The sequence below is a fragment of the Muntiacus reevesi genome, chromosome 5 (genome assembly GCF_963930625.1).
Source record: "Muntiacus reevesi chromosome 5, mMunRee1.1, whole genome shotgun sequence".
In the NCBI taxonomy this organism is placed as follows: domain Eukaryota; kingdom Metazoa; phylum Chordata; class Mammalia; order Artiodactyla; family Cervidae; genus Muntiacus; species Muntiacus reevesi.
This window is the reverse complement of record NC_089253.1, coordinates 75390055-75415272: the sequence shown is the minus strand read 5'-3', so window position 1 is coordinate 75415272 and position 25218 is coordinate 75390055. Positions and strand designations below refer to the sequence as shown.

General features: G+C 36.8%; 1 protein-coding gene across 7 annotated transcripts in view; it reads left to right on the top strand.

Annotated features, from left to right (window-relative positions):
• Positions 1–25218, top strand: part of ENAH (ENAH actin regulator) — a 158209-nt gene that overhangs the window by 92943 nt on the left and 40048 nt on the right. For 6 of the 7 annotated variants that reach the window (XM_065935539.1, XM_065935540.1, XM_065935541.1 and 3 more), the window contains exon 4: positions 21668–21752. In XM_065935539.1, the coding sequence (XP_065791611.1) occupies positions 21668–21752 (85 nt within the window). Of the gene's footprint in view, positions 1–16698; positions 16756–21667; positions 21753–25218 lie in introns of all 7 variants that reach the window. The other variant, XM_065935545.1, reaches the window with a different exon arrangement.

Here is a 25218-nt window from a genome sequence, read left to right as displayed (position 1 = left end):
GAATATAGTCAAAGATAACCTCCTGTAGGAAATTTTCCTTCGAACTTATAGTTAAATATTTATGAAGACTGAGGTTCCATTCATTTTTTTAATTGGTAATTTGGTCTGATAAACCTTACAGTATGTGCATTTGTGTGAGTTTTATCTCAGCACTTTAAAAAATCTTTTTCAGATATGTTTCAGAATTAACTGGACTTAAAATATCTCAAAACGTTTCTAGAAATACTTTTTATGTTTATAGTGGCATTTTTATTTTTCAGACATCCAGATTGCCACTATTCATGGGACCAATATTAAGGTTATGTCACAACAACCTTCAAACACGTTTTGAGCATAGGTCCTGTGCTGGGTACTGGGAGTGATGCTAACATGACAAGGCCTATCCCCTGCCTTCTAGGATTTCACAGCAAAATTAGAGTACAGTTTGTGACATGTGAATGAAGCATGCAGAAGGAAATTCTAGGGTAAAGGGAAGTTTTGAAGAGAAGATGATGTTTGAGTTGTCTTTTGAAGAATAAGTAGATGGTTGAAGAACATTCTGGATGGGCTTGGAGGCATGAGAACCTGGCGCAGTTGGGAAACAGACAAGCGACGTGGTGGGCTTGGGCCGGAGGGTTTCTGTCTATCTGGGAGGGAAGTCACAAGAGATGAGACCGGGCAGGGCCTTGTGTTGTGCTGGGCAGTGTGCGGTTCAGGATACTGGTTGGTGACGCGGTCTCTGAAGGGTGCTGGATAAATACTTGGGGACAAAAGTGATTGATTGGTAAGCACGTATTTGTAGGCATGGAGATGAGTTCAGATGCCGCTGTGATAATACCAGTGAGAATGATGAGGCCTGAAACGGCAGTATAAAAAGGGAAGGGAGCAGAGTAAAGAGGAGGTGACAGACTTTTAGTGCCGACCTTGCCTGTGCATTGTTTTAGGCCTTCTACTTAATGTCCTCTTTTAGGCCTTAGAGCAGTCCTGAGGCAGGAATAATAATCTGTTTTTAAGGCACCGGTCTTGTGGCTGGTCCTAATTGGGCACGTTTATTACCGATAATCTATATAACAACACTACAGAGTTACTGGTATTAAGCTTGTTTTAGACATGAGGTTGGGGCTTACAAAAGGTCTCTGGACTGGCCCAAGAGCCCACAACAAGACAAACGGCCATTTGTACCCTGATTTAGTTTTAGCATTCCCCCTTTTTCTGCTGTGTCCGTGAGATGTAATGGATAGGTCAGGAAGAAGAGGGTGTTGTTCTCAGACAGTCACCAGATTGTGTCGTTTTGGGCAGTCAGGGAAAATGGATTCTAAAGGTGATCTTGGATATAGTACTTCCCACTTCTAACTTTCCTTAATCAACGGTCTTACCAGAGAAGTAACATTGTGAAACATAGAACTGTAGCTCCTAGTCAGGATTAAAGGAGTAACAGGTTTGGAGGTTGCGTGGGTGAACAGCCTTTTTCTGGGTGCTTTTTTCTCTAACTTACCTCTTCACACCCTTCCACATTTATAAATTCACAATCTCTATAAAAACATGAGGTTAGTCTGTCAGTACTGTCACCCCCAGTTTCTAATTAAGAAGACTGATACAGAGAGGTGGGACTTTCCTGAGGTCATATATACCTAGAAAGGCTCAACTGGGATTGGATTTTACTGACCTTCAGGAGATTGCGTTTCTCTGCTTTTCCACTCAAGATCTTCAAAGCTTATTTTAAAAGGCTTTTGAGGGATGTCTGTTTAAGGTGAGAAAATCAGAAAGAGAAAAACCTTCATTTACTTTTTGTTTCATGGTTTTTTTGGAGGGTAAAGTTTTATGGTCTTTCATTTTTGATTTAGTGGAAAGAACTTAGAGTTGGAGGTGGAAGACTCCAATTTTGACTCCTCCTCTGGTTGCAGGTTGCTTTCTCTAAAGCGGTTCCTTTCTATGAGGAAACATATAGAAGGATCCTTGTAAAAGGATCATGAGAACACCTGTGTTAGTGTATCCTAGGGATTAATTGAGGTAAAGACATTAGTATTTTTAAACTATAGGATGTTTTTTTTTTTAATTTTTTATTTTTCAGTGGGTTTTGTCATACATTGATATGAATCAGCCATAGAGTTACACGTATTCCCCATCCCGGTCCCCCATCCCACCTCCCTCTCCACCCGATTCCTCTGGGTCTTCCCAGTGCACCAGGCCCGAGCACTTGACTCATGCATCCCACCTGGGCTGGTGGTCTGTTTCACCACAGATAATATACATGCTGTTCTTTCGAAACATCCCACCCTCCCCTTCTCCCACAGAGTTCAAAAGTCTGTTCTGTACTTCTGCGTCTCTTCTTCTGCCCTGCATATAGGGCCATCGTTACCATCTTTCTAAATTCTGTATATATGTGTTAGTATACTGTAATGTTCTTTATCTTTCTGGCTTACTTCACTCTGTATAATGGGCTCCAGTTTCAGGATGTTATTTTTTTTAATGCTAATATTAAACAATACACAGAAAATTCTACTGTTTGGATTAATTTACTTAGAGAAATAAAAGTGGTAGACAGACTTTGAAGTTTTCTCCAACCTCTTCGTCTTTACTGCCTGGTAAAGATATACCATGTTATGTTTCCCCATAGAAAATCAATTAATTTATCCATCATTTGATACATACACAGCAGGGAGAAATTAGACTCAAATCTTGTCCTCAAGGATTCTTCTACTCTTGCAGGAGAGAATAAGACACAATCGTAATCCAAAAGAGAGAGTTGTCTGGGAGGTACAGATAAAATCCTTTGAGTGTTAACAATGAGATGGATTTTTGAACTGATTTTGAAAGATAAGGTAAAAGAGGGGCAGAAGGGGAAAGGCACATCCATCCGACCCAGGACGTAGTGTAGGGCTACAAAAGTGGGAAAATGAGCTTATCTGTAGAACAGGAGTTATTTGATTGGCCTCATAGGGAATAAAGTCAGAAAGATAGGTCTGACCAAGAAGGGCTTTTGAGAGCTGTAGGTGATAGACCTTGAGTGTACGTTTTTGAGCAAATGGGATGATGTGAACAAAGCTGTACTTCAGAAGGCCAGCAGTGGTTTGAAAAGGGAGCTGCTGGAAACGGAGACAAGCCTTAAGTTGCTGAGTAAAGGCAGAAATAGTAGGAGTAGAGGAGGAAATTCCAGTTGGAGAGGGACCACGGTGATAGAATCAGGTGAGTTTAAATAGGAAATCAATATTGTATGAGTACTTCCTCCCCTTATGCAACTTTTCCTTTTAAAAAAGAATTCTGGCTGCAGATTTTCACATGAAAGCAATAGAAGTCTCTGGGAGAGTATCATATCTGTTTGCTGATAGTGTGGTACCTAAAATAATGTCTACTTATGAAAAAAATCAGTAGTTTGGGAGAAGGAGGTGAAAAATGAAAATGCTGTTCAGCGTGAGTTTGAATTTTTACTGTGAACCGGAGTCCAAGTTTTAGAAAGAGTGGTACATGGACTCAGATCTGTCTTTAAATAGCTTTTAGAGAGCAGATATGTTAAACCCACATTTTAGTAATTTATTAACAGTTCCAATCTATGTTATGTATGAATGTCCTTTCCTTTGGGAGATAATTCTGTTTGAGTAGAACAATGGTTTTCAACTTGTTTCAGAACTAATACAAAACAACTGATACACTTTTGAGATACTTTTCTTTTAGAAAGCTAAATAAACAATGTGCATCATACATTCCAGTGATAGAGTTATACCTCCTAAGTCAGATATTAAATTTTTTGTTGGGGACTAAGATTTGCCAGCTCTTTGTAGGGATGCTTATCTGAAACCAATCAGAAGTTCTAATTAGCTGTTGTTGACACGTTGAAGAATTTCTGGATCTTGTGATTGTGCCCCGATGCTGATAAGCAACATTAAATAGTCCCAGTACCTGAATTGAGCTCAACCAATTATGTATCTTTGCTTACTTAAGAAGGAACAAAGATTAATGATAAATACAGTTCCTTTGGACAAGCTCACTGTAAGTATCAAGTCCGTGGGTGTTAGCTAAAATAGTAAAAGGGTTTCTAGCTGTTGAAAATGTTGAGAATTACTGAGTTAGGCATCTGGTTCGTATGCCCAACCTTTCTCAGCCAGGGTTACCTGAGAGGGTTAAGCGCTTATGCAAAATGACTTGGTGACTATTACGTTATAGTATATGAATTATTATCTTTTATTTATAATAAAAGAATTTTAAGATATTTATTTCTATGACTTTTAAGTTCCTGATCATTAGCTTTTTGGGAAAGCTGCTTTGGCTTGACTGTAACTTGAGTCTAATACTGCGTTTTCTTAAGCACAGCTTCAGTTTTGTGTTGTAGAATTGATAAATAACTAAAACAGACAAGATTTTTCTGATGAATGTGTTTCATAATTATAGAAAGCTATTTTAGCCTGAAGTTTGTTGTCAGACACTGTGTTCTCTCTCATTCTTATTTTTCTGCTTCTTTTGTCACTTGGACCTCATTAATGTGTCTGATACAGGTCTAACTGGTGACTTTAGTTCTTTAGGCTTACTTTACAATAAACTTGAAGTTTAATTAATGGGCTGCAGCAAACTGAGGATGTCATCCATGATTGTTTACATAGTTATTTTTGTGATTATTTTCCTGCATGAGAATAGTTATTTGTATACAATTACTTTACTTGTCTTCTTGGATTGTAATCATTATTTGTTGCCCATAAGTTGGAGAAGCATTTGCTGGATGTTAGACAGTTGAAAGTTCTGATACCTTTTTGTCAGACTTTTTCATGTTTAACTATGGATGTAGGAGGTAGGGAGAAGCTTTGATAGAATAGAATCTCTCTCGTTATTCACTGATGGGAAGACTCAAATTGCAGGAACCGCTTCTGCTCTTATGAGACCAGTTACAATACACAGTTGCAGCCAAACCTGTTCACAACTTTTACAGTCTAGTGTTTTTTCAACTGAAGTATAATTGATTTACAATATTGTACTCGTTTTAGGATCACAGCTTAATTTTGGACATACTTTCATCAGTGTGTAAGTGATAAGTGTATACTGTTGGGTTGCCCATGTTTGTATTCAGCAAAGAGCATGTACACATTGGTGCAGTGCCTCTGAATTAGCATTGGTCATTCCTGTTTGTATGGTCTAGATAAGATAGCAAAATTCGAACTAATTCTAATTAATCTTCTGAAGATAGTATTAAATGGTGATCTCTTTAACATCTGCTATACATGTATAAACAGTGTCACAATGTTACATATATAGACAACATAGTATTATATATATAATATGTTATATTATTTCATTAACCCGTTAAAAATTCTTTAGAGGTAGATGGTCTCATAATATAAAAGAGGTAAAACCACAATAAATTGAATTACTTGTCCTCCAGATAAGGTACTACGTTACATGATACTAGAGAAACAAAAATGAATGATTCAAAATTGTTGACCTTAAGAGGCTTTTGTGTAGAGAAGATAAACCATGGTCAGAATTACCTGCAAGACGGCGTGAGTACCATGAATGGTACAGAGTGGTAATTAGGAAGTGGAATAGGCAAATACAGCATGCTACTCATGTAAGGACACCAGAAATAACTCCTGTGAAGTAGACCTGCTATTTCTGTAATCTTTTGCAGTTTCTGAGATGATTCACCTGAGGAAACAAGTGGCTTCTGTTTTCTGGAAATTTTCAGAGATAATTTGGCTGTGAGAGTGCCATTCATATAAGAAGAAATGCATCTTTATTAAGAAATTTCCGATGCAAATACTGTCCTGATCTTTACTGTGATAATACTGTACTAAACACAAAGAATTACTTTACCTTCTTCAGACTTAAACTCACACTGGTCTCCGTGGAGTTAACATTTTTCTTAAGTCACAGAACCATACACCCCCAGTTTGAAGGTACTGACTGGATGACTGATGTCAGTTCCTGGAAACAGGTCTCTAGTGTCTTCTGCAGATAATACGAGGGAATGACCGTATGTTCATAGGAGGTAGATTGGATTTTTGTGTACCTCTGTTGTGTATACCAAATGGCCTTGCAGTGGCTTTTCGTTGCTCTTAGAACAGAGTACAGGCTTCTTACCAGGAATCCGGATTCCTTCATGAACTGGCCCCTCTTGACTGCGTTAACTAAACATGCTCCCTGGTTCAGATCCTTGCACCGTCTATTCCTTCTTTCACCACGATGAGTGTTTTCAATAACTTTTTTTTTTTTTTTTGGTGATTTATATGTTTATTACCTAAACCAGCCTTTCCCAGTGGGCTGAAAATTCCGCAGGGGAAAGGATTTTGTTGTCAAAAACACTTTAAAATGATAATTTCTGGACTGCATAAATAAATTTGGTCACAGTCCTAATTCAGTGACACTTACTGGCAGATTTTATTTGCATATAAAGATCGAAGTATTCAAAGTGTCTTCTGTTGAAGGCCAAAAGATACATGCATACATACATTTTTATTTTATTTTTTGTATACATACATTTTAAAATGTAGCCTACAGTCTTATTAATCTGGACTAAGATGTGATATATAAACATCTCTCAAGTATACTTAATACAGTAGTAGTAATTTACAGTATTTTTACATGAGTAGATGTTTGAGTCTCTAGAGTTTTGTTCTTAGGAAGGTAGAACTATTTTTCTGCTCCAAAGGGATGCTGTTCTTTTGGGGAAATCAGCTTGAATTTATACCTTTTCCTTTTTAAGTAGGTACTTTTACCTCAGTTTAGGTAGTACAGTCTTATTATCAAGTTACCATAACCCAGGCAAGAGCTAGGTTTTCAGGACTCTGGTATTTCCACATTGTCAGTTAGTTCAGCAATTATTTCTCTGGCAGTATTTACTCTTTTATTCATGAGAGTATAAATTAGAACATGTATAATTTAAAAAACTTCCCACGAGTATTTCATCTCCCTGTGAATAGTGATGATGTGATCCCTGCAGCCAGCTTGTGGAGTCTTGACTTACTAAAAAACAAATTCATCATGAGGTTGTTGCCAGAGGAGATTCAGCCAGGTTGCCTATCTAAAGTTACCTCCCTGTTTCCTAGAGTCGCCCCTCCCTTTAATAGTTCTCCTGTGCCTTGCCCTGACCTGATGGTTCTTGGTCATGAAACTTGTAGAAATAACTTGCCTTCACCTGAATGTCTTCACACTGGGTTTTTCCTTGCTTTTTAAAGAGTTGATTTTCTTTTTCCTGGAAACTTGAGGAGACCCAACCTTATGATCCATTAAAAATTTTAGATATATATTTCCTGGGTATTCAGGGATTTCTTTATATTATACTGAGCAAGTCTTTATAGGAATTCCCACTTACCCATCCACATAAAGGTAGTTTTTCAGTTGAAGATGATTTTCTTTCCCTGACTTTTGTTTAAATATTTCTGGTGTTGTGTAAATCTCCTGCTTCTTTATTATACAATTATATACAGATTCATTCATTCTCATAATTATTCTCTCCCATATACATTGTTTAGATGGATTCCTGTATGTAAAGGCACTTCTAACATAGTAGGCCTTAAGCGAGTTTTGGTTAAATTGCATTGATTCGGTGAAACTCCTGTTTAGTTAAACAGGTTTGTCAGTCACCTGTGTGTATGTGCTCAGTCACTCATTCGTGTCCAACTCTTTGTGACCCCATGATCTGTAGCCCGCCAGGCCTTCAGGCAAGAACAGTGTAGTGGTTTGCCATTTCCTCCTTGAGCAGGTCTTTCCTGCCCAAGGATTGAACCTCTGTCTGCTGCACTGTCAGGTGGATTCTTCACCATTGCATCACCTGGAAATCCCCTACTGATCACCTACAGTGTGCGGAACACCGTGCTGGTTGTTGGTAATTGGGAAGATTAATATTACCTTTGAGCATCTTGAGGTCTAGTGAGGCACACAGCTGACTCTAGTACATGATATACAGGGTAACGCATCAGTCACACAGTGAATTGTAAAGCCCTTAAGCTGGGCCAGTTTTGATATTTCATAGTGTGTTTCCTTCTGGGCTATGGCTGGTATGGAAGTTTGCTTTTTCTCTCCCCCCTGTTTTATTTTTAAATAACAATGTGTTGCTGCTGCTTTTGTATAATAGTTCATTTTTAGAGAGTGAATAGTAGTAAAAGATTAAGATGTTATGTGAAAAATGTCTGATGAAGAAAATAAAAACTGTAGGCCTACAGGTTGAACTAAGATAACCAAGAATATCATTTAAAGTATGATAATAAGTATTTTGAGTACAGTTTTCCAGAAAAAGAATTTCTTTATTGAGTAACATCTATGGATTCTTAAGACTGGGAATATGGCACTCCTAATTTAGAGTTTCCTAAATTTTTTCATAAGTTTGACAATGTAGGTGTTGGTTTTTTTCATTTTCTTTGTTTATCTCAGTACACTGATGTTTTGTCTAAATAACATACCCTCATGCTTGAATGGTCGTATCTAATTTAGGCCTACTAATTATGAGACATTATCTTTTTTAAAGAGTAGTGAAATAAAGATACATATTGTTATGAATATAATTACATTTCAGAGACTGAAGTTGATGATGTTTAGTTTGTAGAATAAGTTTTTATGTCCTTACTGACAGCCCACACCAATAATTTTTATATTTAATTCTGTTTCCTAAACCCCACGTCAGGTTAACAAACCCAGTTTATTTTATTATATATTGAACAAAATTCCTCTTTCAATACAATTTTACTTAATTTTGAGTTTCAAAAAGTAAATGTGGACATCTTTGTCATTTAAGCGTCAGCTTTCCTGAGTTGTTTTAGATAGAAATTGCTTCTTGGTTTCACTGATGAAGTATCATGAATTATTGTGCAGAGAAAATGAGAAGGGAAGGGCAGTAGGGTTCCTAGAGAGAAGGAGATAACTGTTCTGGCTTAACTAGGACAGGCCTGGTTTTGTATGAACCATCCTGAATGGGTATGTATTCAGAGTCATGGCCTAACAAATGCCTTTGACTTTTTATTCCTCCTGAAGGACAAGCTGATGGCAGAGGAACCTTCCCAGCCTAGCTCAAGTGTTTGGGAAGGATACCCAAGTGCTGGCTCTGCAGTCCTTCCAGACACCTGAGGTCACGCTGGTATTGAATCAAGTCACTTCCCTCATTGTGTACATCCAGTTCTCGCGTCAGAACCTAGAGCCAGTTAGAGCTCCACCTATGGCAACTGTTCTTGGCAAAGAGCTCAAATTTCCAGCACAGCATTTTGCTGTGATTTTTTTTCTAATCAGGAAATTGTGTGCTTATTATAAAGTTTAAGCAGTATGGAAGGTCATAAAGAAGAAAGAAAAATATCTAAAATCTTACCACCCAGAGGTAATCACCTTTAATATTACCCATAATAGAAAAGTAATAGGCATTGAGATCCTTTTCAACTTTGTCTTTCAATTCCAAGAAGAACACGAGCATGACATGGCACTTTCCTCACCCCCCTCCCCAAATAACAGCTTTATTGAGCTTTACTCCACATACCATACAGTTTACCCACTTAAAGTGCACAATTAGGTGATTTTAAGTATACTCATAGAAGTGTACAACTATCACCATAATCAGTTTTAGAGCACTTTCATCACACCATAAGCTTTATCACCATCCTTACCCCCCACTTTCCAGGTGGCTCAGGGGTAAAGAATCTGCCTGCAAACCCACTGCTGTATTCTTGCCTGGAGAATCTTGTGGACAGAGCAGCCTGGCAGGTATAGCCCGTGGGGTCACAAAGAGTTAGACATGACCGAGCAACTGAGCATGCACACACCCTTACCTCACCCCATTCCTTCATCCCTCCCAGCTCCTGGCAACCACTAATCTGTTTTCTCTCTATATATATTTGCCTGCTCTGTACATTTCATATAAATGGAATCATACAACATGTGATCTTTTGTGACTGGCTTCTTCTAACACAATTTATTCACAGTTCATCTGTTTTGTAGCATGTGTCATGTATGGCAGTTTGAAAAGTAAATCATTAGCACATATTCATGTATCTAGGCATACTTTCTAACAGCTGAGTTTCTCATTTTAACAATTTATTTTCATGTGTTAAAGTTGTATACAGTGAAAGTAATGATTAATTCTGAACATTTTTAAAATAAATAGGCTTATAAGTAAAGCAGAAAGGCTTTCTCATATTCTTTATAAAACCCAACATTTAAAAACGTGGTAAATTGTGTAAATTAGAATTGTGTAGTAGTTTTCTGTGTCAAATTAATTGTATACAGAGAAGAATGCTGGACCATTTGTGAAATCTGTTAGGTTTATTTTCTTGGCTCCCAGGCACATTTTTCTTGCCCAGCATTGTCCTGCCCCTTTTACCCCCATATTCAAGAGCATTAGCTTAGAAACTTCGTACTTTTTTTTGAACTTCATACTTTTTTGATTCTCTTCTTTTACTAAAGTAGGGAAGAACAGACATGGCCTTTGAAAACTTCTGTATTACACTTTTAGAGTGAAAACAGTTTTAGTTAAAAGAATTTCACCAATTTACTTAAGGATGAGGGAACAAAATTGTATGAATTTCCTTAAGAATGATTTGAGGTGTTCTCATTAGCTGCTCCCTCTCATCCCCAGATGAGCCTGGCCCATGGAATTGGGTCCCTTTGTACACATATTCCCACCCTCTTCTCCCTCCTACTTTGCCTAATGTTAATGTTGCCTAAGTTTTAAGTCTAGGCAGGTTCTTCACATTTGTTAGAAAATTTAGTTTCACCCAATTTTATATTTATACTTATTATCTCCTTTCAAATTTTTGAAGTGGATAATCTTTAAAAACTTAGGTAGTTAATAAAACTTGAAACAGGAAATAAGAATGCCTAGTAAAGGAGGGAGAAATAATTATCTTAGTTGTCTGGGGACTAATAGTAACTCCTAGTGTTGACTACCAGAAAGTTCTAATTTTCAAAAAGTTCTAATTTTCTTGCTCATACTAGTTGAGCAAGAAGATCACAGACAGAAGACATGTTCACATAGGGCATACAGCTCATTTGAAAATTTAAAAGACCAGTGTACCCGGAGTGTAGAGAGAAACAAAGTCTGAGTTGGATGAGTTAGGGTACAATTATATCATGGGGAGAAAGCATTGGATTTTAGTATTTATCTTTAGATCAGTGGAAAGCTATTGAAGATACTTTACTAAGGGGAGATGATTTGATCTGGTTTAGTTATTAAGTATTACTGGTTTCTATGGGGGAGGGGAGAGGTATGACGATCAGGATAAACAGCTTAATTAGGGGATGCCATGTATAGTCTAGTGATAGTGATGGTGTTAGTCGCTTCTGTCCGACTCATTGCGACTCCATGAGCTGTGGCCCACCAGGCTCCTCTGTCCATGGAATTCTCTAGGCAAGAACACTGAATTGGGTTGCCATTCCCTTCTCCAGGGGGTCTTCCTGACCCAAGGATCGAACCTGAGTCTCCCACATTGCGGGTGGAGTCTTTACCTTTTAAGCCACAAGAGATGCCCCATGTAAAATAGTCCAGGCTGGTGTATTTTATGTCCCTTAATGCATGTGTATTTATAGTTTACATTTAGTACTGACATCGAATACATTATAAAATGTGAAATTATAGAAATGTAAAAAGAACGAGAAGGAATGAACAGAAGTGGAAGCACTACCGTTTTCTTTCCCTCCCGGGGTGTGACTAGTGTTCTGGGATATGAACCCCACTTTGCAAGCAAGAGATCCTGAATCAACACAAGAGACCATGGAACATGAACAGTGACAGTGGAGATGGTTTGGAGAGAGAAATGCAGAGTTTGTATTCATAGGACTTGGAAATAGGTTAAATAGTAGTAATAGAGGGAAAGGAATTCCCAGGTGGCTCAGTAGTAAAGAATCCACCTGCCAATGCAAGAGCCATAGGAGACTTGGGTTCACTCCCTGGGTCGGGAAGATCCCCTGGAGGAGGAAATGGCAACCCACACCAGTATTCTTGCTGGAATAATCCCCTGGACAGAGGAGCCTGGAGGGCTCCTACCATGGGGTCACAGCGTAGGACACCACCGAGCACACGATGGAAAACAGGTGAGGGGAGCCCTAGATTTCTGGTTTGCGCACCTGAATAGAGAGTTACCCAGACGCTGTAGTAATGAGCTAATCATCTTAGTTAAAGCGTTCTACCTGAGCGTGCTGCTTTCTCTGAGCATACTCATTTCTTAGTAAGGAAGGACAGGGGTGGGGTGGGAGGATGGAGGTGGTAAGGTGATTGATGGACAGGCCTTGATCTGTGCTCAGGAGGAAGAAGCAGAGAAATGAATGTTGGACATGAGTTACTCTTGCCTTTGGAGGTGTCATATAGACCCTGCAGCTTGACTCTTCAGTTTCTTTAGCTGAAGGCAGTCACTCATCCCACATCTAAAAGGGCTTACAAAACAGGTGTTGGAATGATGCTGTTGCCGAAGCCTAATCAGTTATCAGCGATTTATCAGCTGTGAGCAGTCATCTTCATACTTGCTTAGAAAGAAGTAAAATGCGTTTGAGGCCCTCATTTAGGGGAGAACTAAAGAAATGAAGAGGGGTGGGGGAACCCAGTCATACAGACAATTTTACCTAAGACTCAGTAATTTAGAAAAAGAGAGCGGTGTTACTTTTTTCACTTGTGACTAGGGACATGTGATGTTTCATTTCATGAGGTATGTAAGATTTTCCTTTGTTAAAAACTACATGTATTTTAAAACAATTTGAAGTTCTTTCAAAAATGCTTTAAAAATACCACTTTAAAAATACCACACTTTGAGTTAAATTTACTGTTTGTAATTCTCATGTCTTTTAGCACAGTGCGCTGCAGATTACAGTACTTTTTTCCTCCCATTTTCACTGAGGTATAATTGACAAAATTGTGAGATGTTTACAGTGTACATCTTGATGATTTGATATATGTAAAAGTTGTGAAAGGATTTCTTCCACCTGGTTAATGCAGCTATTGCATATTTATTTTTTTGTTTGGCTATGAATTTAGCTTTTTTAGGTTCCACATCCAGGTGATTCCATGCAGTCTTTTCTTTGTCCGGCTTATTGCAGTTAGCATAATACCTTCAAGAGCCATCCATATTGCTGCTAATAGTAGGATTTTCTTTTTCCTATGGCTGAATAATATTGCAGTGTATGTATATTAATATGTATAGTGCATCTTCTTTATCCATTCATCTGTTAATGAACACTTAGGTTGTTTTGTATCTCAGGTTTTGTGACTGTTGCTGCGCTGAACATGGGAATGCAGATTATTTCTTCAGTTTCCTGTTTTCAGTTCCTTTGGGAATATACCAAGAAGTGGGATTTCTGGGTTACATGGTAGTTCTGTTGTTAATTTTGGGGGAAGTTTCAATATTGTTTTCCATAGTGGCTGCCCCAGTTTATATTTCACAGTACCTACTCTTTGAAGAGAGACAGTCATACCACACTGCAGTGTCTTCCTCCATTCTGTTCTAGATGTATTAGAACAAACACAAACACATTTGTTTTCAGTCAGTTCAGTTCAGTCGCTCAGTCGTGTCCAACTCTTTGTGACTCCATGGACTGCAGCACGCCAGGCCTCCCTGTCCATCACCAATTCCCGGAGCCTGCTCAAATTCATGTCCATTGAGTCAGTGATGCCATCCAACCATCTCATCCTCTGTTGTCCCCTTCTCCTCCCATCTTCAGTCTTTCCCAGCATCAGGGTCTTTTCAGATGAGTCAGTTCTTTGCATCAGGTGGCCGAAGTATTGAAGTTTCAGCTTCAGCATCAGTCCTTCCAATGAACACCCAGGACTGATCTCCTTTAGGATGGACTGGTTGGATCTCCTTGCAGTCCAAGGGACTCTCAAGAGTCTTCTCCAACACCACAGTTCAAAAGCATCAATTCTTCAGTGCTCAGCCTTCTTTATAGTCCAACTCTCACATCCATACATGACCACTGGAAAAACCATAGCCTTGACTAGACAGACCTTTGTGGGCAAAGTGTTGTCTCTGCTTTTTAACATGCTGTCATGCCCTCTCACAGCTGGGGGCAGCAGCACTTTGCAGTCACGAGGATAACCTGGGGCCCTCACGGTAGTCACTGCCGATTTGGATGCTGGTGCTGTGCTCACTCAGCAGACCAGCTTTCCAGAGAGCACAAACAAATTCAAACCAGCTCTAAGCAAACATTTTCTCATTTAATCCTCGGAAAAAATGCTGAGATGGTTAGTATCCTCGTTACAAATTGCTTTGAGATTAATTGCTGACAGTGGAAACCTCTAAGGTTAAAAATGTGAATACTAAGAATCTACTATAGTAATTCTATATAGAAGTAACAGTAATATTGATCAAGTGACATCTTGTCATTTTCTCCTACCTACTAGTATCTCACCCAAGGTTTCTGTACTTCCCTGCTTGTACAAAACACCTAACGATAAAGTATGTTAAAGGGTGGAGAAAGCCTGAGGGATAGCTGTTTTAGAAACTATTAGAAATACATGAACAACCATGACAAGACTATTTCAAGGTCGGTGTAGCTAATAGAGATGGGTCATTTTTCTTTTCTTGAAGTCTAACATGGAGGTTGAGTTTTGCTTTTTTGATACATCTTAACCTCCTCAGTTCTGTTTTCCTTTAGGGTCCATCCTTATTTCTCTCAGCCCTAAGCCTATTTTAATACTCTGATTTAAAGAGAAATGTCCCTTTTTTTCTTTTTCCAACTGAATTTCTTCAATCCGAACACTGAACCTTCTTTTCCCATATTCTATGCTCCTCCTTCAGTTGAGCAAAGAAAGAGTCAACAGCATCAGTATTAAGCAGGAAGTGCTGTTAGGCTTATGCATATGATGGAATGAATAATTTAGTATCTTCGGGAAATGCAAACTGCAGTAGAACTCAATCTAGCTTATCAGAATTTAGATCAGTACTTTACAGGATGGTATGAACTAAAAGTCAGTAGGAAAAAGATGTTTGAAGATACCAGGTTGCATAGAATATTGCATAATTGTTTAAATTGTCACGAGATTGGGAGTTTTGTGTCTTAGGTGGTAATGATGTTTTTCCTGCATTCTGACAATTGTCAGATGACTTTTTGCCAAAATGATTGGTAATGGAATGTGGCAGTTTCTTTGCTGTCAGAGACGAGATAATTTCTCAGGTTTTTCCTGTAAGTTTTTAATATTTTTCTTATTTTTTAATACTTTAAATATAAATGAAAGGAACTGAAAGGTCAAACCTGAAGACTAGGCATGTTTATTTAATAAAGGCTTTATAGAAGTAGTCATTTACAGACATCGGTAAGACAGATTTTTTTTTTTAAGTTTAAATTTAAAATATAATTATTGAAAATTTTCTAAATGGTTTATCATCTTTGGCATGATCTGATTAGGCTAGTAGACATTTTATATGTGTGCCTGTGGTCTTTTTTTATGTCATTACTGTAAATATTGTGCATGCTACTTTAATAATAATTGGGTGGGTGGAAGTACTTAGCAAAGGTGACATTCATCAGTCTTATTTGTTTGTGTTTAAAAAATCTGCTGTTTAATATCTTTAAAGCAAGGTTTAAACTTAATTGGATTGTATTAAATCTAATTTCTATAAATGATAAAGATTTTCTTGATTATTTACGATTTATTACCGTTTTCAGGTGTATATTCTTAAAATATAAATTGGTTTGGTTCTGATTCTATGCAGACTTTTTTTAGTTAGCATATATTGTATTTAGAATACAGTTTTAAGGGAAATCTAAAATATTGTCTTGTTTGCCTTTCTGTAGTCTTTCTTAAGTCAGTATATTTTTAACTTGTTCACTGTTTCTTGATTAATACTGATTGGAAGAGAAAATCTTTCCCAAACTGAAAAGAATTTCTTTAGTATTTTATAGAAAAGTATTGATGTAAAGTTTTGAATGTTATTAATGTAAAACTGAAAGAAATTTAGTTTTGTTTTTCCCACCCCAATTTTGAGTGTCACCTTGCTTTTATAAAAGCCTTTCCCCTTTTCATAAATTATCATCTCCTCCTCATTGAATTTTTTCACTTAAAGAGAATTTATCTCGTTAATACTCAAAAGTAAATTTTAGTATAGATAGCCTAAATACTAAATGGCCTTTTGATGTGGCCACACATTTTTAGTAAGATTTTTTTTTTTCAACATGTGTATGCATATACACATGTTGAAGAAAAAAAGAAAAATAAAATGTGCCTTGATAAAACAATAGTTTTTATGTTTTTCAAAGTGAAAAATGAAGATATTCTTACTTTACATCAATGAGTATGTAACACTTTAATTGCTGGAGGCTGTTTAAAATGGTTTTGGTCTTTTTCAACTAGGAGAAATGAGTTCAGCTCATGTTAAGCTAATTATAAGCATTTCTCTTAAATTTTTTTCAGCTGCAAATTCTTTTAAATGAGCAATACCGAAAGAGGGTAACTATCATGAAATTAGCTGATGGCCAGAGATTTGACTCCCTGTATCTCAGATCCATTTACATTTTAAGATAAACTGTAAAATGCAAATTGATGCATTCTCTGTTTGTGTAACTCAGGAAATAATTAAGCTGTAAGTGCATCATTTGATCTGTGGCTTATTATAGGGTTTTTCCACCAAAAAGATACAGAGAAAAATTTTTTGAAAAAATTATGTTACAGAGGATACGTTTGTATTAAATTACAGTTTCCAGGACGAGGATCTAGCTAGGACGTATGTGTAATACGTTTTGAACCTTTCAAAGCCCCTTTTAGTTTATGTGAAGTTCTTCAGATGGCCCCGCTGTCTTTTGAAGCTTCTAACACCAAGGTGTCTGTTGCAGCCCAGAGCAAGGTTACTGCTACCCAGGACAGCACTAATTTGCGATGTATTTTCTGTGGTAAGCAACATTATGTTTCCATTATTTTTTCAAGCTGTGGTACATACTACTTGCGCATTTCCATAACTTTTGTTTCCTTAGGCCATGGTCTGGTTTGTGGTATTTGGGATATACAGCAAGCTACTGTTTTATGTTGTGATATTTGTTGTGGTTCACGTAGGTGGTTTGGTCAGCTTTTGAGTTGGCTTTCTAGCGAGGATTTAGTTCAAGTCAGGGTCTCAGAACTAATTCTTGTTCACTTCTTCCAACATGAATGAGAGGGGTTTTTGTTTGTTCGTTTTTGTTTTTAACTATTTTGTTTGAGAACAGTCTTTTAAATTAGAGTTTTGGGGGAAAGTTCTGTCCATCTTACTATGATATCAGGAATGTAATTGGGGTTTACTGGAAGGGAGCTTTTGCTTAGCTTGAATTAGTTTTCAAATGTACATGTTGCGAGGCAGCTGTGAGCTCGTTCATGCTTTGATAGGTTGATTTCTGATCGACAGCCTCCTTTATTCAGTAGGTTAGATATCTGTGGCGTAGGAGTGAATTTAGGCTTACAGTGTGTTTTCTTTCACTCTCATGCTCATATACACATGTGTGCACATATATATGTTGTTTGCATGGACAAACCAGTTATGTCACTTAGCCTTTTAATAAAGTATATGCATATCCTTCTCCTTACACTAGGATATATCTGCATACACACACACACACACACACACACACACACACACACACACAGACATACATCTGAATTCCTTTTAGTCTCATTTGATTCTAAAACTTTTTGTTTTGAAAACCCCAATTCAAAAAGTGACTTTTAAATCTTATGGGCGCAGCCCCTCTCCCACCCCCTGCCTTTGACTCAGATACGCCTTTTTGACTACTGTATACCTTAACTGACCAGATTATTTTAAGAGAGCTAAAATGATAAATACTACTAAAATTTTATATGAACAGTTCAGCTGTGTATCTTTATTTTATCCACATGACTCAGAGTTTTTGATATGCTCCTTCAGTACTATTAATATTGTTTCTTTACCTATAAAGAGAATTGTTTTAAGGTTGATATACTTGCTGGTTTAGGCAAGGAAGTATGTGTTATAAATTGCCCCCCAAAATGAAAATTCTGATGCATTCCTTAATCACCTGAGGTTTTATCATGTTCCAGGTGACAGTTACAGGAGTGGGCCTGTCATGTGGCCCTGTATAAATGCTTCACTCCGTCTCAGATTCCTCAGTTAATCAAGTTAATCATTGCAGATTAACTGTTTAATTAGTAACTTTTAATGTTGATTTTTCTGCCTCCTCCTGGGGGTTCTTCCAGGTCATCTTTTGAACTAGCTGCAAGTGTGATTGTTCCTGTTTGTGTTATTAGGACTCTTTAGATCTTTCTGAAAACCTACTTGATGTTCTATACTTTGCTGCTTAATATGTGAGGTTTCACATACAGAATAATAGATAGAGTTTACCCAGTTGCAGAATAATAGAGTTTATCTAGTTGCAGAATAATAGAGTTTACCCAGTTGCAGAGAAAAAATTTGGCCTTCATAAAGGTGAATTTTTTAAGCTGTAAAATAATGTGTTAAAAAGCAAATTTCCCCCATTACCACCTTTGATTGATTTAACTGTATGCAAACAATATAATTACCACATTGCTAAATTTAAACTTGATTGTATTGTGTATAATAACACTTATTTGTCTTTTAGTCCTGTGTTTTTAAATAGTCTGTGGCTAAGTGTGAAACAAGATATGTGAAAATTAAAACATGACAATAAGTGAAATGTGCTTTAGCCAAAACTCAGTACTGAAGTCAAGACTGAAATGCCATTCATTCCTGGTTTAGGGAGACGTTCAGTTCTGATTTCTATCATTTATAAGTTACCGTATCAGCGACATGGACACATTTTCTTTATTAGAATCAGTGATTTACATACTTTGCTACATGAATCCTAGCCAGGACACATTAAGACCAACTGTTGTCCCTGGCTCTGGTAATAAAATAGAGAAAACTTACCTGTCATATAGCTACTGTTCTTTATATTAGAGTAGGGACAAAGCAGGTTCACTCGTCTCTTCTCCCTTTTTCCTCCAAAAGAACTGTTGACCATCCTGTGATGCTCATAAAATGTTGTTACTTAGCCACTTGTTAGAAAAGTACCTCCCCCCCCACCCCCCGCATTGTATGAGAACACAGATCCTCAGGTAGACGTATGAGCTGTGTGGAGTGACCAGGAGTTGTGTTATAGGAAGTACAGTGGCAGCTGACAGCCTTCTACTCTTAACTGCTGCTTCATTGTGTGATGCCTGTGGTATAATTCACCAGCTGTGTAACCCAGTAGAGTGTTGGACAAGAAGAAAGAATGTAATTGTGTACCTAAAGTTCATAATTTGCCTAGAACTCTTATTTAATCTCACAGTACATTTATATTATTTTTAAATGCACATAAATTTCAATGTGCTTGTTAATTGTGAGTTGACAGTATTGATAAAGAAGAAACAAAATAACCAGATTAAATATGGATGTGAGAAAATGCTGGGGGAGGAGGCTTCTCCCTTTCTGTTCCCACCCCCCACCCCTTTTAAAGAAAGTTTTTGGGAAGATGACCCATTATCACCAAGAACCATGTAGAAAAGAATTTTAAAGAGTGCTTTTTAGTTGTTCTTGGATTCCTCCCATTTAGAAAGGATCTTCCTTGTTGTAAACTATTTTTATAATTAGCAATGTTAGCCAGAAAATATTACCCACATTTTTTTAAAGCTCCTTTTAAAACAAGTTTGCTGAGTAAACTTAAAACTCAAAACTTAAACTTAAAAAAAAAATCCAAATTAGTTTTTATGAATTGCTAAAAGAGACCTTTCTCACATTCACATTTTTTTGTGAGTTATATCAAACTTTCGTTAGTTTAATTTAAAAAACCTTTAAATGAAATCAGTAGCATTGAGTTGAGATATTGATATGTTTCTATTGAATTTATGTATTTGTGTTGAAACTTAACATCGAGAGATTTTAATTGGTGAATTTAATCTATTAATATTATTGTTACAATAATAATTACAGTGCCTGGTATAGATGTGTTAGGATCAAATTTGAGATTGGTGCCAAACAAATCTGACATTCACCTGATGAATTATTTGAGCCTCATGAGGTTTTAACTTAAATATCCAAACATTATTTTTGAAAATAGTTAAACCATGATGGTCTTATGAGTTGCCCATGCTAAGTACTCAACATTTAATATTTTTTTGATAAATATAACTTTGGAAATACTGCCCCCGACTAGTTTATATATTTTCAAAAGTACCCTCCCACCTTGTTTGCCCCCCTCCCTCTGCCAGAAGAGACAAGTAATGTACACTAAACGTTAGTGTATGGCTTAAATATGGCAGTCTATTTTTGTATCATTGTCTTGATATCAGAAAGGAGAGAATTCCAATCTGTTTACTTGACACTATATGTTTTAATTTATACAAACATTTAAATGCATTTTTAGTTTTAGAAGCTTTTTGATTTTTTGTTGTTGCTGTTACTGATTACATGGAATTAATATATTTTTATATTTCCTTTATGTGGCTCTTAAAATAGCAGAGACTTTTAGGAAATCTAGTGAAGTATCATTGCAGTTGTCATCTAATTTGTCTTCAGAGGACAAATTAAATGATTAAAAACATGTAAAGAGATGAGGGAAAAATTAGTAGGTAAGTTCAGATCAAATTATTTTTCTACACTTGGGATATAACAAGTACTGTATTATATTCTAATGAACCTTATCCTTCTCTTTGTGAAATCTCCACTAGTATAAAATAGATACTTTGTGCTGTTAACTCAGATTTACAAGAATTTGCTTTAGCACTTTAGAAGTATTTATTTATTAACTTCTTTTATACTAGTGGTCTATAAAAACACTTTCAAAATATCTGCCAGGGGCCTTTGCTAGCATCCTAGAATTCACAAATATGTACAACATTATCATTACGCATATATTTCTCTCCAAGAGTGGAAGATAACTACTATTTCTTTATTCTCTTCTTTACTGGATTAAATTCAAGATTGTTCTATTATAACTATAAGCATTGTATATTAGGTCCAGTGTTTTATTTATCTCATTTTGTGACACAATTTTTATATCCAGTGACATTAAAATGTCCCATTGTTTAGTGGCCTTCTTTATGAGATGCTAAAAATGGGTTTGCATTTTATATGACTTGGGAATGAATGGTCATTAGTTTCTCATGACAGAATCGTGTTGGTTTGAATGCAGGTTTTTTGTTTTGTTTTACCCCAAATGAAAAATTATTGCAGTTATCTCTGTTACATGAAAAGTTCAGATAAGTAGATTAATTATATGTATAAGTTTAGCAAATATTTGTTTTCACCAGTGCTGGAAATGCCAGGCCATTAAATAAGAATGGCACCTTAAAGTGGGCAAGTTTGATAAATGCATTAGCGTGCATCAGTCTAGTAATAAGGTTCTCATGCTTTCTCTCTCCTGTTTTTCATTTCCAGTGTTCTATTTAGGTGAGTTTTTGAATTCTGATTTTTCATTTAAGTTCTCCCTCTCCACTTCATGAATAAGTACTCCAAAGAGAATGTCTCATTGTCTTAGAAAATGTCAAGCTTAGGTGCCTATTCAGATGCTCATTGAACACTTGTTTTACTCAAGCTCTTCATATATAAATGTTTATTTTTCCTTTATTGTTGATGTTTTCCATTTGTTTCAAGTAAGCCTTCTGGAAATAATGACAGTATTTTGTTGCAGTCTTTCATTTGCTGTGTGTTATATGAAGCTTATATTTTATTTTGCTAAACAAAAAGAAGATACATTTGTAAATATGTGACGGTTTTATGTTATTTTCATGATTTTATCTCCTCTATCCAGCACAATATAAAGATAATGTTCATTTATAATGTTTCCCTCCCTTTTTTAGGGCCAACATTGCCTAGACAAAATTCACAACTACCTGCCCAAGTTCAGAATGGCCCATCACAAGAAGAATTGGAAATTCAAAGAAGGTAAATTCCCAAGTTATTATTTGCCCCTGTCTGCTGCAGAAGACCAGTCTGTGAACATCTGATATTGAAAGTAGATTGTGTCTCATCACGTACTATGTACTGTTAAGAAGTCTTTAAGACATCTTATTTTTATAGCTGTTATAAATTAATCTGTGATTATTATGGCTGTCAAGTGACTAATTTAGAAGGTTGAAATAGTGTTGACTGTATAAGGTATTGGACATTAGATGGGACTTAGTAATGAAGTATATAGTCATTCTGATTTTGATTAAACTGCTGGTTTAATGAAATCAATAATATCTTCATTATTTTCAGTGCAGTGTAGAAATACATTTGAAATTATAATACAGCTTCATCTAGGGATTGTTTTTTTCTGAATTAGCAAAATAGTCTCTAAATTATAAGCTACTTTATAACAAAACAGTTTTATAAAATTCAGGTACAATCAGTAACTAAAATTGAGCTAGTCAAACCAGGTGTCCTACTTAAACAAAGGAAAACTTTTTGGAGATGTTGATGTTGCTTTTTGTTACTAGTAGATTACCCCTGTTTTGTTCTGGAGAATTGATAGCCATCATGTAGATGGAATTTTCCAATTGAAAGGCATTTGCTCCATGGCAAGCCAGTATTTTTTATTGTTGTCTTTGATTTGGACCTCACATTTGACATATTCTGTATGTTGTTTATGTTATCTTAGTATATGTGCCATGTTTCACTGACAGATGGTCAAGGGATCTCTTGCTGTGGTTCTGTGTTGGTTGCTTTGCTGTGTAACTGCTTAGTCCTTGAAGAGTGCCCTCCAGGATCTCCCAAATGAGTTTTGTTTTTGACAGTCTGTATCTTCAGATAGTTCCAGAAATAGCCTCCACATTTGGTGAAACTCTGTCTGCCCTTTAGAGTGATGCTGTGACAGTTAGGAATAAAATGAGTTTCTGTAGAAATAAAGAGAATTGAAAGGATGCAGTCATTTCAGTTCTGTGTTGAAAGTTTTAAACATACTAGGATAATTCTAACAGAAATTGTAATGATCTGTATCTCACACATACAAAAAGAAAAGTAGTTAATAAAAAATGGGCATAGGGGACTTCCCTAGTGGTCCAGTGGTTAAGACTCTGTCTTTACACTGCAAGGGGCACATGTTTGATCCCTGGCCAGGGAACTGACATCCTAGATATTAAAAGTGGTACGTTTGTAGAAGGCTAGGAAGAACCAGGAGAAAACCCTGAACATAGTACATAATCTTTGGGTGATACAAAGTTGGCAAGCAAGCAATCCCAGACACAGTTGCTGGAGGCCGGGACAGTAGAGAATAGAGACAGAAACCATCTGCTAGTACTGCTGACTCATTCAGGGTCACAGATGGGACATCCGCTTTGCGCAGGGCTGTCAAGAACCTGCAGTGTACAATTTTAGTTGGAAATGAGTATTTTAAGTGCATTTTTAGTAATTGTTACTAGAACACCATGCCTCATGTATATTTTTTCTCTTTTCAAAGTGTTCATCTGAACTTGAAGTTTTTCTCTTTGTATATAAGTAGATGCTTTAGAGTTTGAAAGTTGAAGATGTTTACATTACTTACTTGTTTAGTTGAAGACTTGAACTCAGTCATTTTAAGCATGAAATCTAAACTTCTGAAAAGTTCATATAAATTTTATATTTTCTGTCCACAGTCATGCATAGACTGTTTTCTCCTTCCACATGACACCAACCAATTTCCTTTTCTCTGCAATATTAATTTCATCTTCATTCCTTTTCTTTACTCTCCACCCACTTTTTTATTCTCACGGAATCTGCCTGTGTCTCCACAGATCTGCTGGACTTGCCGCTTACGTCGTTTACTTAGACTCGTCTTCTCTCAACCTACATGCACCACTTCTGTTTCTTCCTTTTGATGCTTTAGAATCTCTTCTTTTTGCTAACCCTTCTCCTTTTCTCTCCTTTTTGTACCTCTTTGTTTTCTTATGTAAGGTTTTACACTAAACTGTCTTTTGTTTTTTCTTTCTGCACACAGTATAACCTTTGAAAAATTGATGGGTTGGTTGGGTCTTGTAGTTTTATGCTGATGGCTTCAAAATCTACAGCTCCTAATTATCCAATAGAGATCTAAACCCATATTTCCAGTGAAATGGAGTAGTGTCATGGTCCCTTTTTGAGAATTGGGAGAAAGTGGTAAACTACTGCCTCCTTCTATCCTGTCCCCCCCACAGACACACCCTTGAGATATATGTGTGTGATTGCGCACACGTCTGCCCTTACATGGTCCAGAGGATCACAGACCCCCTTAATTCCAACAATGGATCCTCAATGAGAATTCCTGTTGTAGAGCTCGTCCACCTGGGTATCCAACTGATGCCTCAGTTTAACCCTTATGATGTCATTAGTAATGTACATTCCTTCTTCTAATATTTCTCCCAGAATTGCTGCTTAGAAAGTCTGTAATTATCTTTGTTCACGATATCTATTCAAGTACAGTTTATTCTTTCTTTCTCTAAAAGCCTGTTGGGTTTACTGTTCTGATATTCTCATTGGTAGTAGCTTTCTCCAGTATTTATTCTCTTATATACTACCATAGATTTGACTTGCAGTTTTTCTATCTTTAACCTAGATTCCTTTCAGTTATTCCTACTTTGTTACTGCCAGATTAATTTTTTTCATTTAACTTTTTTTGCTCAAACAGTACAGGAGGGTCTCAGGTTGAGAAGAGTAATCTGCTGCACAGTTTGCGTTCCCCTCATGTTAATCACCAGGTTTAAACATCTTTAACCATTTCTGCCTTAAGTACTTTTGATGAGTTCTTCCATAATAATTTGTTTATATTTCTGTTTCTTGATTAATCACATTACAGAGAGTAGCTATTGAATCTTTGCTATGAAAAATGAAGATTTCTTTACTTCCCCTGCCAATTATGAGTAGTTAACTATTTTTAGTTCCTCTAGGGCTTTGCTGGTAGCTCAGCAGTAAAGAATCTGCCTGCCAATGCAGGAGACACAGGTTCGATCCCTGGATCAGGAAGATCCCCTGGAGAAGGAAATGTCAACCCACTCCAGTATTCTTGCCTGGGGGATTTAATGGACAGAGGAGCCTGGTGGGTTATAGTCCATGGGGTCGCAGAGAGTCGCGTACAACTGAGTGACTAAACAACAACAGTTTTAGACAATATGTCTTAACTCCTAGCTCTGGAAGAGGAGTGCAGTGGTTCTGCACATCCCGCTGCCCCCTCTCTTCCATCCTGCCACCTAGTTTTGGCAGACACGTCATCTTTTTTATTATTTTTAGGGTTTATACATTTGCAGTCTTTCTGTTGCTGTTGTTAAATTTCTGTCTTTATGTTGTAGGTGATCTTTCTCCCCACTTCCTAGAATCCATTTAACCTTCTTAGTAACCACAGTAGTCTGAGTTTTCACCAAGATGTGATTAGATTAGGTTTTGGGGTCCTCCCCTGTTTATTAAGCTCAATACTTAGTGA